Raw genomic sequence first — 15,628 nt, 5'->3', positions numbered from 1 at the left:
GCAGCATGCAAAATGAAATGCAAATGAAATGATATACTCTATAGCAGACAATGTGAAATAGATATGTTGTGGCATGGAGCCCCTAAATTAGACTCGTCAGTTCCTTCCAAATGATGAAAAGTGGATAAAGGACCTAGGGTAAATTTTTAATGGGGCGCTTGTTTCGCGCTTGTTTCAATATGGCGGCCCCCACTGGAACGTGCTGCAAAATTGGTCCATCTATTCTCAACGCTGATCTGTCGAATTTGGCCTCAGAATGTCAGCGAATGATGGACTCTGGATCGGATTTCCTGCATCTTGATGTCATGGACGGTCATTTTGTTCCGAATTTAACATTTGGTCATCCTGTCGTGAAATGTTTGCGACCCAAATTACCGGGTGTGTACTTTGAAATGCACATGATGGTAAACAACCCGGAAAAGGTAAAGACATCTATACTGTTTTCAGGCGCGTATCATTGCCATCGCGTATCTGGAAAAAGAACACCAATTGTTATATGCCGCCTTATTGGATTGGAGCATAAGCTTATGTTTAAAATGGGTTAAAAGATGCTTGTGATTAGATGCCAGAACTTAAAAAGAATTCGTCGATTGTCTCCCTTTGCTGTCAAATTACGACACCAGCTGGTCAGTTTAATTCAACCACGTTACATGTACTACTTCCATATTTTATATTTCTGACATTCATGCGGTCAGTAGATCTACAGGGTAAATGTCAGAATGTTAAATGAGGAGGAGATCATTTAGCTTTAGTTAGGCACAATCCACAGTTATTTTTCCATTTACTTTATGTGATTTCCAAATCTGAACAAAAACCAAAACAACCCCAAGGTGAAAGCTTGGTGAAACAGGATTTTTCACTACTTGTGCCTTATAACACTCAGTTTCCTGAAAAACACACACCAATTTATTCATGGAAAGAAAATTGAAACTTCCGCAACAGAATAACAAGCAGAAAAAAAAAGGAAAAAAAACAAAAAAAAACAAAAAAAAAAACAGCGGTACTAAAGAGCAAGAGAAAAGATATCTAAAAATAGCAGCAGATTCGTCCTGGAATCATTAATTATTGAATGTATCCAGCTTTCAGTTCTGACAAAAGGTAATGTATTAAAGGGAAAGGAGAAGACTGTACGATATGAAGTAGCTTTCACTGAATGACAGTTTATACTCTGTCTTGATTTTATTTTTACTCAAAAATATATGGTTACAGTGCCCAGTGAACAGATCATAATATTAATAAAGTTTGATGAATCAAAGGTTTTCAGTACTAGTGTTAACGGCATGACGTAGGTTAAAGCATTGTATCAAGACACTGTAATTAATAGTAACAAAAGTCAGAAATTTAAAACAGCGCATAGAGTCTATCTAGTTTAACTACACTTGACTTTGTGAACTTCACTTTGACAGTAGCTTATGTTAAAAAGCAATTTCAAGGAAACCTACATACTGGCTTTCTTGCGAAGTTACTTATTTAAATATGTGTTACTTAGTATGTCAGGTGTAAGACTTTGACTTACATGTATTTGTTTGTAGTGGGTTGAAGGGATGGCTGATGCAGGGGCAGATCTCTACACCTTCCATATTGAGGGCTCAGATGACCCAATGACATGCATTCGCAAGATCAAGGAAGCGGGAATGAGGGTATGATTAACATAGTGTATATGTTTATCTTGTTATGTACTCGGCAAAATAGTAATGCTTCCCCACAAGGCTCAGTCTTGTTTGCTCCACCCATAATTTAGATGGTTGCCATTCAAGTGCAGGAACAAAAGATAAAAGCAAACAATTTCCTCAGTACTAAATGTATGTTATAGGCTGATCCACCGGTAATCTATAACACACATGGAGAACACCACTTCATGCATACTGTATTAATACTTGTCATGTGTTACATTTCATAATTGAAGGTACATCTGATTTTTTACGTTTTGATGATCAACACCTTAAAAATAAAATTGCAGTCTTTAATACAACCCATGCTGTGGCTTTAAGTCAGGAAGTCTGTGTGGTACTGGTAACTGCATGGACTGATATGCTGTGGGAAACCCAGTTTCCTCAGTCAAAAAACTCCAGTTGTAGGAGAGAAAAAAATCAGTATAGTGTTTAATACCATGCCAATCACATAAATCATCATACCTCCACATTTGATGTTTAAAGGTATGAGTCACCTCAACTTATCAACATTATTGCATTTTCAGAACTGTCTTGTTTGCTTAAATGTGTTGTAATAGTAACTTTTCGAGAGAGAAATTCGTTTAATATTTGTTAATTCGTTTAGCCATGTGTAATTTGAACCGATTCACGGTTTTCTCACTTCATCCAACAAACGGATGTATACTTTTATGGCAAACAAATTGCCAACCAACTTACTGTAACTGGTAATAATGACTGTGTATGCGAATATTACTGAATAAATCAATGTTTGTTTGTCTTCGGTAGGCTGGGGTGGGGATTAAGCCTGGTACCCCTGTGGAGAGTCTGTTGCCCTTACTGAAGGAAGTAGACTGGGTAATCATCATGACAGTGGAGCCTGGCTTTGGGGGTCAGAAATTCATGGAAGATATGATGCCAAAGGTAACTGACATTCTCCACTGATCTTAGTGTAGTATTCATATTTGCTTGAGTGGCTCAGTTGGTTAGCACGCTAGGGCAGCGTAATGACCCAGGAGCCTCTCACCAATGTGGTCGCTGTGTGTTCAAGTCCAGCCCATGCTGTCTTCCTCTCTGGTCGTACATGGGAAGGTCTGGTCTGCCAGCAACCTGTGGATGGTCATGGGTTTCCACTGGGCTCTGCCCGGTTTGCTCCCACCATAATGCTGGTCTCCGTCGTATAAGTGAAATGTTCTTGAGTACGGCGTAAAACACCAATCAAATAAATAAATAAATAAATGTTTGCTGGAAATTAAGGTGCAGTAGAATAGGATCCCAGTGTGCATTGTTTTTAGTCCCATTAACAGTGGAATATTACAAAAAATAAGCATTAATTTGTTCATTTTCTCTTGTATTATTCATAATGAAAGTTTTGTCAGGGACATAGACAACATTAAATTTACAAATCACAGCGCTGTCACACTGCTGTCTAGTGTCTTCGCATTGATCTAATTTCAGGATAAAGCCTTTAAATATTAAAAATGTTTCTCTTTTATTTCTTTTCTTCGGTAGGTTCGGTATCTACGAGAAAACTTTCGAACATTAGACATAGAAGTGGATGGAGGAGTTGGTCCCAAAACTATTCATCAGTGTGCTGAGGTGAGGTTTACTTACATCAGCTGGCACTACATGTTTATCATGAGTTTTGCTGACATCAGCCAACACTACATGTTTATCATGAGTTTGGCTGACCCCAGCTGACACTACATGGTTATCATGAGTTATGCTGACATCAGTTAACACTACATGGTTATCATAAGTTATGCTGACATCAGCTAACACTACATGTTTATCATGAGTTTTGCTGACATCAGCTGACACTACATGTTTATCATGAGTTATGCTGACATCAGCTGACACTACATGTTTATCATGAGTTATGCTGACATCAGCTGACACTACATGTTTATCATGAGTTATGCTGACATCAGCTAACACTACATGGTTATCATGAGTTATGCTGACATCAGCTAACACTACATGGTTATCATGAGTTATGCTGACATCATCTGACACTACATGTTTATCATGAGTTATGCTGACATCAGCTAACACTACATGTTTATCATGAGTTTTGCTGACCCCAGCTGACACTACATGGTTATCATGAGTTATGCTGACATCAGTTAACACTACATGGTTATCATAAGTTATGCTGACATCAGCTAACTCTACATGTTTATCATGAGTTGTGCTGACATCAGCTGACACTACATGTTTATCATGAGTTATGCTGACATCAGCTGACACTACATGTTTATCATGAGTTATGCTGACATCAGTTAACACTACATGGTTATCATGAGTTATGCTGATGTCAGCTAACACTACATGTTTATTATGAGTTATGCTGACGTCAGCTGACACAACATGTTTATTATGAGTTAGGCTGACATCAGCTGACACAACATGTTTATCATGAGTTTTGCTGACATCAGCCAACACTACATGTTTATCATGAGTTATGCTGACATCAGTTAACACTACATGGTTATCATGAGTTATGCTGATGTCAGCTAACACTACATGTTTATTATGAGTTATGCTGACGTCAGCTGACACTACATGGTTATTATGAGTTAGGCTGACATCAGCTAACACTACATGTTTATTATGAGTTAGGCTGACATCAGCTGAAACTACATGTTTATCATGAGTTATGCTGATATCAGCTAACACTACATGTTTATCATGAGGTATGCTGACATCAGCTAACACTACATGGTTATTATGAGTTATGCTGACGTCAGCTGACACTACATGTTTATCATGAGTTTTGCTGACCTCAGCTAACACTACATGTTTATCATGAGTTATGCTGACATCAGCTGAAACTACATTGTTATTATGAGTTAGGCTGACATCAGCTGAAACTGCATGTTTATCATGAGTTATGCTGACATCAGCTGGAACTACATGTTCATCATGAGTTATGCTGATATCAGCTAACACTACATGTTTATTATGAGTTATGCTGACATCAGCTGGTGTCTGACAGTACATCTTGTACATGTACCTTTAGTATAGAAATAGATCATTCAGGTTTTGGGAGTGGTCATGGCAGAGCGGAACATGTCTTTCAATCACTAGGACGCACTCATTCAAAACAGAATGAGGCCAGATGAGTAACATAGTTAAGGACAGAATTTGAGGTCAAGTACAGGATAGTAGTTTGACAAAGTCTACCTTCTGTTTCTTATTACCTGTTTTTGAGACTGTTATGTGGAACCCCCTGACTGTATTTACAGGCCGGTGCTAACGTAATTGTGTCCGGGAGTGCTGTGGTTATGAGTGATGACCCTAAGGAGACAATCCGCATGATGCGGCAGGTGGTGGAGGAGGCAATGCCCAAGCCATTGGTAGAGCGATGACTCATGGAGAACTTTCAGAGTTGTATTAAATGTGTACATGTATGAATATGAAATTATAATACTTCCATTCCGGGGAGTGCAGACTCATGGCAGGTTTTGTCATTCTGCTGTATAGTTCTGCTGTATAGCTCTGCAACTTTTCGAGATTCATACATGGTAGTAACTGATCTGCACATGTACAATGAGGTTACGTTGTCGAATCCAGCACTTGCTGGTGTAGCTGATACCTGAGTGGCAGCTTTGATCATGCGACAAGCAAGTAGCTCAAGAAAAGTTACAGGAAATCCTGAAATTGGCACCAAATTGAAATTCTAAAAGTGCATAAATTTGGACATGAAATAATAGAAAAATTGAGCACGAACAGAATTATTCTCAGGATTAGCACTGGTTAACATGACAGAACTTGTGTATATTTATCAGTTTGCCAAGCACTGTTAGGGGGAATGATGCCCACAGTTATCTTCCCTTGATGGCATCACATCTTTATTTTTTAAATCTCTGAGGAGTGATTTCTGTAAGGGTTGATTTAAGGTTCATGATAGTTTTATGGTTACCAGAACATCTATATCAGAAGGATAACTGGAAATTATCATGTTCTGTGTGCAGAATTTGGAAGAAAGAAAGGAATATACATAGCATTTTGAGAAATTCATTCAAGAAAACAAATTCAATTCACCATAATCACATTTAAGTCAAAATGTACACCTTATATATATATATATATATATATATATATATATATATCTGTGCAGCTGTAGATAAGTGAAGCAGTATTTGCAACAGACAGAAAGCATCTACAAAATGATCACAGAATGACCTTAAAGCCCCCAGCATTTCAAATACAAGACTGAAACGTGAGCAGTAAATATATCAAGGGTTATTTACTTCTTCAAAGCATAGGGATTTGGTACCTATTGCATTATGTACAAGAACTTGCTTGAGTACAACCTATTAGAGGAAAGAAGTGAAAGGAAATTGTTAGCATCCAAGAAAAACATCCAAGAGTATTTTTTTACATCTGACAAAGTATCATACATGTTTGTGTAGGCCGGTATGCTACAAGGAAAGGATGAGGATTGCGTTCCCCTTGTAGAAATGATGGAGAACTCTGTAAGACAAATTTGGTTATTTATTTGATTTGAGGTTAACGCCGTACTCAAGAATGTTTCACGAATAGGACGGCAGCCAACATTATGGTGGGATTTATTTATTTATTTGATTGGTGTTTTACACCCTACTCAAGAATATTTCACTTATACGATGGAGACCAGCATTATGTTGGGAGGGAACCCACAACCATCTGCAGGTTGCTGGAAGATCTGCCCGTATACGGCCGAAGAGGAAGCCGGCATGAGCTAGACTTGAACTCACAGCGACCGCATTGGTGAGAGGCTCTTGGATTATAACGCTGCTCTAGCGCGCTAACCAACCAAGCCACGAAGGCCCCCATTATGGTGGCGGGAAACCGGACAGAGGGAGGAGGAATCCCTCATGACACTAGGTGATATTGAACATATATTCATCTCGAACATAATATGTACAAAAGAATGCATTCATTTTTCTCTGCAGAGTAATGATATGGGGCTTGATAAAAAAGTGCATAAAAAGTTTCACTGAAAAACATTTAATCTGAATTTAAATTGTCTCCTTCAAAATTGATCCAAAAAATAAAATAAATTCCTACTTGGACAGTGTGGTCAGCCAAGCTTAGTAACATAATAGTGTTCTCTACTGATGATAGTACACCTGTGTCATCATGTGATGATCACTCGCTGATGACATGATATCAAAGGTGATATAAAGTACAGATGTCATTGATATAATGAAATTCATTATATTGTATAATATGTGGGTTAACGAAGCGTTTGATCGATTTGTGAGGTGTGCTGAGAAATGATTTTTGGAATCTGTTTTTTTTTCTCACTTTTCCACAGCGGTATAAAGTCTGGTTCAGCCTCATTGATTTTAGAAAATGTTTGTAGCACATGTATTTGCCTAAAAAACACATTTCCAAGTTAGGAGTTTTGCTAAGGTTTTGTAACAATTTGTACACCTGTACATGAGTTATTTTAAAAACAAAGTTTATGTATAGATATTCTGGTATGTATAGTCCAGAGGAAATTTCTCTGTGGGAATATTCAAATATGGCTACTGTGTTTGTATTCTAGCTGATATCAAGTTGACAAGGTCAACATATTTGTTATATAAGCTCTTAGAGAGCGATAAGTTATTAGTTGTTTATGGTCACTGAAACTGGACATTCCTGTGTATAACACGATTGAACAGTGGTCTGAATGCTAACCATGTGCCATAGTCAGTTCTAATTATTACTGTTCAATATTATTTTATGGAGAGTAATTTCTATGTGATTATCATAATCATGTTCAGATATTTGTCAAAATGAAACATTGATTGTAATTATGCTCTTTGAAATTCATTAAAACCCACTATCTTCAAAATGGCATTATTTTCTCAAATTTGAAATTTGACTCATTAGTTGATTGATGTCTGAATCAAATTACATGTACATTGATGCAGCCTGTGCTTTTCTGTGGAAGGAAATTGCTCTGGTGCCAGAGCGGGCTATAGAGCCTTCACCTTGATGATGGAGGTTTGGGTTATACCAGGCAAAGACTATCAAATGACACTTAATGTGTGGCTTGCAAATCCAAAAGGGTGGGGGGAGGGGAAGTAAGGGCTAGCCAGTCTGGCGTCTATGTGCACTGTGAATGGCCGATGCGCTATGGATGCCACTACGTTTTCTGCATATTGTAAATCTTCAACCTTTTCAACCACTAAAGCACTTTTCAGTGAAAGTTACTCATACAGTTATTACAAAAATGACGCTAAAATTATTTATTTGTGTCATTAAAGACGCAAGCTGTGCAAATTATTTCTCTAGAACCCATAGTTCTTGCAGAATGTTTAAAACTTGGTTACAGAGGGTTGAAAAGGTTGCAAAATTAGAGTAGTCTGCTTACTGCACTGTAAGTGTCTAATTGTATGCTGATATATGAACTGTCGGGCTACAAGTCATATGCACTGAAGAGATGTTGCCGTAACAGCAAAGGTTAATACTGTGGTCCAGCAATTTATTGAACGGAGCACACCACCAATGTGTACAACTATAGGACGGACATATCAAACATTTGTCAAACTCTTCTGGGGGTATAAAAGCCTACATGGCTGCAAAGCCTATAAGTCATTCAGGTTTTAACCTCGGCCAGCATTATGGTGGGAGGTAAACTTATGTAAACACAAAGATGTAGCGGTACAAATCAACACTGGTGTGTAAAACCAAACGAACGTGTGAAAATCTAGAGGTGTAAAACCATGTACACAGAGGTGTAACTATGTACATAAGATGTAAACCGATGTGGGAGGATAAATCCTTTCAGAGGTGTAAAACCTCTGGACCCTAGAGGTGTGTATAATCCTATAAATCCTACAGATTAAGACCAGTGGGTATATTAAAGTTTAAAACCTGAAGGGATTTACAGCGCCATTTGAGTGTGAGGCGTTAATTGGCCTACAGTTATTTATTTATTTATTTGATTGGTGTTTTACGCCGTACTCAAGAATATTTCTCTTATACGAGCCCGGGAGAAACCCATGACCATCCGCAGGTTGCTGGCAGACCTTCTCACTTACGGCCGGAGAGAAAGCCAACTATGAGTTGGACTTGAGCTCACAGCGACCGCATTCGTGAGGGGCTCCTGGGTCATTATGCTGTGCTAGCGCGCTAACCAACTGAGCCACGGAGGCCCCGTCTACAGTTAATGGGACCGGTGTAAAACATTGAAGGAGTGGATTATACGTAGGCAGGCTGTACATGGGGTCGGCAGGCTGTAGAACCTGTAGTAGTGGCCGACAATGAAAAGGGTGCACCTCTCTCTCGTGCAGGGAAGCATAGTATTAAAATAGTTCGTGTGTCTTCTTTGATGGCTCATTTCGGACGCATCACCTATCTGTACCAACTTGCATGTTATCAGTAGTAGAATTAGTTGTGTCATAACTGAAATAGATCTCGTACCTTAGACTTCACGGTCAATATTGCTGGTTACTGTTAAGTTCTTTCCCTGGATAGCATCGGTGGAATTGTGCTATACCTTTTACTTCTCGTTTCAAATGAGATAATACCGTTTTCTTTCAACAGATTAAATCCGATTGTACCGGATATTACCATGTTGGGGTCGTAGACTTCGGCAACTTCGGTATTACCGGTGTGTTACCGGCTTTATTTCTTATTTGTATAATTTCTTACATACCTTTGTCTTTTGGAGTTAGTGTTAAACGTTGTGTTGGAAATGGATCTTGCGATTATCGACTTGGGACGCCTTTTACGGACTACGAATGGTATATGAACGTCGGACTTGACGCTTATGTTTAGACCAATTAGCGTGTATGTTTCGTGTCCTTCACATGAGTGTTATGGTTGAAAATCCTCCAATGGAGCGTGCCCCATAATCATTCAATTATTCTTAAGTGAGCGTTGCGAGTTCCACCAAGATATCACTCTCGATCATCACCAGAATGATCAACGCACGAAAAGAAATAGAAGTACCCGTAGGTCTCCAAGACAATTTTTGGTAGAGAAAGTGTGACGCCATATACAGTATGTAGTATGTTATCGACATGTTATATGATCGTGTGTTTTCGGCAGATAATGTTGTGTTGCAGGAGATGTTAATTAGGTCCTTATTTCGGCAGGATAATGCTATGTAGCAGTACGTGGAAGGTCGTGCGTGTTTTGGGCAGGATTATACCATGTCACAGAAGATGGGAGGTCACCTGTATTTTCGGCAGGACAATGTTGTGTGCCAGTAAGTGGGATGAGGTCACCTGTATTTTCGGCAGGACAGTGTCGTGTGCTAGTAAGTGGGATGAGGTCACCTGTATTTTCGGCAGGACAGTGTTGTGTTACAATATGTGAGAGGTCACTTGTGTTTTCGGCAGGGCAATGTTTTGTGCTAGTAAGGGGAATGAGGTCATGTGTATTTTCGGCAGGAAAATGTTGTTTTCAGGGCAATGCTGTTTGCCAGTAAGTGGGATGAGGTCATGTGTGTTTTCGGCAGGACAATGTTGTTTGCCAGTAAGTGGGATGAGGTCATGTGTGTTTTCGGCAGGATCATGTTGTTAGCCAGTAAGTGGGATGAGGTCATGTGTGTTTTTGACAGGGCAATGTTGTCTGCCAGTAAGTAAGATGAGGTCATGATTGTTTTTTGCAGGACAATGTTGAGTGTCAGTAAGTGGGATGAAATCATGTGTTTTCAGCAGGACAATGGTGTGTGCCAGTAAATGGGTTGAGGTCATGTGTGTTTTCGGCAGGACAATGTTGTGTGCCAGTAAGTGGGATGAGGTCATGTGTGTTTTCGGCAGGACAATGTTGTTTGCCAGTAAGTGGGATGAGGTCATGTGTGTTTTCGGCAGGACAATGTTGTGTGCCAGTAAGTGGGATGAGGTCATGTGTGTTTTCGGCAGGACAATGTTGTTTGCCAGTAAGTGGGATGAGGTCATGTGTGTTTTCGGCAGGACAATGTTGTTTGCCAGTAAGTGGGATGAGGTCATGTGTGTTTTCGGCAGGACAATGTTGTTTGCCAGTAAGTGGGATGAGATTACGTGTTTTTTATCAAGATAATGTTATGTGACAGTAAATGGGAGGTTGTGTGTTGTTCTATAGATTTATGAACCGCGCTGGTTCAGACTGTTATAAAACAGTAGGTCGCTGCCTCTAGTATGCCCTTGACCAGAGAAGTTGGGTGTTCGAATCCAGCTCTTGTTGCTTTACCTGTACGAAGGTTTGTCAGTCATTTGGTGAAGGGCAGAGGTTTACATATAGGAATAAAGCTGTCCGCCATTTTGTAAGTTAAAAAAGCCTTCTATATGGCGTCAAACAGCGGTGAAATAAAGAAATCCATAAATTTAGCTAAGATGTGAAATGAAAGGAACTCATGTAAACTTGAAGCCAGAGATCTAACATATTAGCACCTTCTTTCTTCATCTAAATTATCACTTAACAACATTTTATAAAATTTGAAAGAAATCATAATTCTGTGTGACATACATTTTTGTTAGGGGATATGACATATGGAAAATGTTATTTTATGTAGTCATAATGTTTGGTTTTGACTTCCTATTAACAATGGTTCGAAGGCATTTATTGGGCGGTTGGTCTTTTCGCAGTCAAATCACTAGACACTGCCGTTTGGACCGAAGAGGTCATGTGGTTGATATCCACTGCCATCGATTGCCTGTGACAGGACAGACATATGCACGCCTGGAAGCCCTAAGTATATCGTACTGCACTCGACACGTTTTGTTGAAGGTTAACTGATATTTAGCATTGTCTTATTTCCTAATTGCGGAAGATACTGCGTAGTAAATGATAAAATACATATTGACATTGATTTCAGTATTTTGTAAGGATGAGAAAGCAACGGAACTCCCATTTTGTGTTGACAGTGTCTGGCGATGTCTGTATACCTCAATTTATACCTTATTGCAGAATGACTCAGGAACATGATAGCGTGTCTTGTAACGCGGTTAATGAGCTGGGGGCATTACTGAGTATTACTGAGGTTTGTTTCCAGCGGCAAATCTGTGGAAATACGTGTGAGAATTTCTCTCTCGCCAAGTGAGACTAATGACATGTCAAACGTTAGTGTTGTGTTAGCCTGTCGGGATGTGTTTCGCGACAACGCCCAAAAGCCTCTCGCATCATTGTGCCATTGTTTGACACGATACTGCTATTAGTTCTGCCGAGATTATGTTGTTAGAACTGCTTTATCTACACGATTAAACCCACATCAGATCCATTTAGATCGAGATCAATTTAGCTGTCAATGGGACTACAGTAATTATCTCCACACGATATGTACAGGTATGTCGATCACACCAAAACATTCTCAATGAAATGTGTTCAGTTTCACACAAGAAATAAAATAAAATTTGATAACATATGTATACAAGAGGCTGTAATAAGTTTTGCTTTGAACGCCCAGGAAAACTAACCACCAGCTACCTTGGAGACGTGGAATGTCGTTTCGCTGTTTGTGCTTGAAAACAGTGTGTGAGATTCTGGGGAAGAGCCTGGGGAAACCAACGACCGTCTGCAGGTTGCTGCCAGACCTCCCCACGTACGACCATAGAGGAAGCCCATATGAACTGGACTTGAACTCAAGGTGACCGCATTGGTGAGAGGCTCCTGAATCATTGTGCTTCACTATTCACGCTAACCTCTATGCTAAAGAGGCCCCAAAACCCCTATTCGATCTGTATATTTATGAGTTCAGTGATCCTAGTGACAGTACTGTCTCCTCACTAACCACAAACCTGACCGTTGTTATAGAACTGAAACATATTTGAGTACATTAGTTTATCTCCAGTCAAATACATGTACACTAAAAAAATAATCCGTTAAACTTAACAGAAAGTCTGTTATCTGAGTGATGCTAGAATGTATTCTGTTATTCCAGCAGATTATTCTGTTAAATATAACCCTCATATTCTATTAACTCAACATAAAGGTTGTGTTAGACTAACAGGATATTATGTTGAATATAACAGAATATTGTATTATAACAGACTTTCTGTTAAAATTTGGGGCCTCCGTGGCTCAGTTGGTTAGCGCGCTAGCGCAGTGTGATGACCCAGCAGTCTCTCACCAATGCTTTCGCTGTGAGTTCAAGTCCAGCTCATGCTGGCTTCCTCTCCGGCCGTACGTGGGAACGTCTGCCAGCAACCTGCGGGTGGTCGTGGGTTTCCCAAAAATTTATCAGGCAAGACGGTATCTTCAAAATTAGAGAGTTGGATGGTCTTTATGTGCACGGCTTACATGGGTCATATTTTTCTCTTACAGCCCCCCCCCTCCTCCATCCAAGGCACCCTACATGCAGGCCATATTTTCAAGTTGAGCCTGGCGCATTTTTGCTAAACTCACTTCTGTACGTGTTGGCCTAGTCGGGAGATTAGTTTTCATATTAAGGAAGTTTTAGATCAGCCTACCGTTATGCATGTAAAAGCAGGCGTATAGCCTAAATTCATTTAGGTGCAGACTTCAAATTTTGCACTTTCAAAGCTCGACTGGCCATGAAATACTAAAATTCAATTACAATTTATATTCTATGGACTATGCGGTGATCCACTTAATTTTGGATAGGCCTTGCCGGGAGTAGGCCTACAATTAGGCGTGGCACCCTACATGTAGGTCTACTCATGTGCCATGTCATACATACTAAGTATATACCCTCTAGGACTGGGCTAGTGTAGGCCTATTCATGTACAATGACAAATGTACAGTGTAAGACATTTTGTGGTATCATGTGAGGCGAGGAGAAATATTCCACGCACATATATAGGCCTATATAGGCCAATCGACAGGGTAGGCCGACTATATTTAATTGTTTGAAAATAATATTTTGTGTACGGTAACGTCAGTATGAAATATAGGCCTACGTTTCACAGTTTTTGAAACGATATAAACTACATTCATGAGGGATAACGCTGGTGATCACGGTAATGTCGCCCAACAAAATAGGGGGCCTCCGTGGCTCAGTTGGTTATCGGTCAGCAACTTGCGGATGGTCGTGGGTTTCTCCCGGGCTCTGCCCGGTTTCCACCCACCATAATGCTGTCCGCCGTCGTACAAGTGAAATATTCTTGAGTACGGCGTAAAACACCAATCAAATAATCAATTAATAAATATCTGTTAAAATTAACAGATTATTGCTTTGACAGTACGTGTTAATATAAATGAAATACCTGTCGTTAATGTGGTATACTAAAAGCCTACGAACAGCACGTTACCAGGACCATTCGTAAACACTGTTTTTCTCACATTTTGTGCTTTTCCGTGGATTCTGTGGTATGTCTTAAATGAATTGATCATTCTAAATGTAAATATAATACATTTCCACTTAAAAAGAGTTCTCCCATGTCTTTGTATACTGGTTTTAATTGTGTGAGAATTAATTAATAATTAATATGTAAGTCCTGCAACACGTCCTATATTGAATATTTGCAAGATGAAGATTGTACATATAAGGAGAGTAAAACTGATTTAAATTCAGCGTCATGTACAGAGACCTTCACATGTACATTCTCAAGCAATTCGTTGCTCATCGAAGTTTGGGTACAGTATGAGCTTGGGTAACTTCCCATATGCTGCCCTTGGTGAGATTTATTGTGGTTACATGCAGTTCTTTAACCTTGTCACTTACGTCATTTTGAGTTAATCCCATTAATCTGTGTGACGTTTCATATAACCAAGAGAAATTGTTGATAAACGTTTGTGTGACGTCCAACAACATAAATATTGGCAAATCCAATTTATCTTTCAATCCCCTGAGAATCAAAAGGGCATTGCTCTACACCGTGCGGGGTGTGGCAAAAATGAAACTGACAGTCCGCATTAGCGTCACAAGATGTGGTTAAATCTTGTTTTACAGTCTTTTAAAAACGACAGATTTTATGATAATACCATAAAGTCTGTCTGTTACATTTTACGCATGAAGCTGGTCTCGCGTAAGGGAGACTATGGTCTGTCAAAAAGAATAAAATAATAATGATAATAACATTAATAAGAAAAACTTTTTTGCTTAATTTTTTCCTTTCATTTTTAATATTTAAATAGCGTATGACTGTTCAAAGGAGTATTGTGAGACTGGGTGTGCAATGCGGCGATTGTCGCATTACGCTCTGTAGGTCTGTATTGTATACCTACAATAGCGGGCAAGAATCTATGCCCTTGCCGAATGTTGCAATCTCTTTGGACCTTCTGTGTGTTGAGTTGCGTCTGTTTCCCACTTGTACGTTTCTTGACCAATGACAAAAGCATAAATTCCTTCCGCCAGTAGTTTGGACCCTTCCACCAGATTATGTGATGTAGCTGCAAAGCTTGGCACGCCGGGGAGCTGTCTGAGGTGATGATACCAGTAGCCGATGGCCATGTGAATTGAACGGCACATACGTAACGACAACCATAGACCTTGAGTCACTGCCCATTTTATGAAATATATCGTTATATTTCGCATACATGGGTGCTTACGACCTGACCCAACGCCTGGGTTTACATGAATTGGGTCTTAAGCTCCAGTGTATGCCGTTAAATTGAAAGGAGGCAAAATGAAGCGAGAAATTCAAATGTTTAAATTCGTGCTAGGTTTTATGAACCATATAGCCCATATTTAGGTCCTCTGACGTTACGGGAAATCTGTCCACTCTATATATACACAGTTTTAAACGTTAGAATAACTGTTATTACCCACCGATGAAAATTTCAACTTAATATAAATATACAGACAAAAAAAATTATGTGACGTTAAAATACCCTTCCACAAGCAATATATGTTCAATAAATCCCAAAATAGAATTCAAACATGTTAATGCCTTCAATTCCAATTTAAACGTTAAAAGATATGGGTAAATGTACTCAAAGATATTTTTCTTCATTTTTGAGTTGTCTTTACATAAACCTGCTCATATGTATGCATATCAATGAGATGCTTTCTAGGTTCAATCTGAGTCCTACATAAGACACTGAAATCACCAGTCCTCCTACATTTTGGCATAGTGAGCTGCATAATGGGGTTTCTGCATGCTCTTCAGTTA

At 39.3% G+C, this 15,628-nt stretch overlaps 1 protein-coding gene across 1 annotated transcript; it reads left to right on the top strand.

The window, feature by feature from the left end:
• Positions 1-179: 179 nt before the first annotated feature.
• On the top strand, positions 180-5,699 carry LOC135481828 (ribulose-phosphate 3-epimerase-like). The gene is made up of 5 exons (XM_064761553.1): positions 180-422; positions 1,533-1,640; positions 2,439-2,573; positions 3,162-3,248; positions 4,898-5,699. The coding sequence occupies exons 1-5, from the start codon at positions 180-182 to the stop codon at positions 5,018-5,020; spliced, it is 696 nt and encodes a 231-aa protein (XP_064617623.1). The 3' UTR covers positions 5,021-5,699.
• The last annotated feature ends 9,929 nt before the right edge of the window (positions 5,700-15,628 follow it).

This window comes from Liolophura sinensis, chromosome 1, assembly GCF_032854445.1.
Source record: "Liolophura sinensis isolate JHLJ2023 chromosome 1, CUHK_Ljap_v2, whole genome shotgun sequence".
In the NCBI taxonomy this organism is placed as follows: domain Eukaryota; kingdom Metazoa; phylum Mollusca; class Polyplacophora; order Chitonida; family Chitonidae; genus Liolophura; species Liolophura sinensis.
This window is presented reverse-complemented; position numbering and strand designations above follow the sequence as displayed.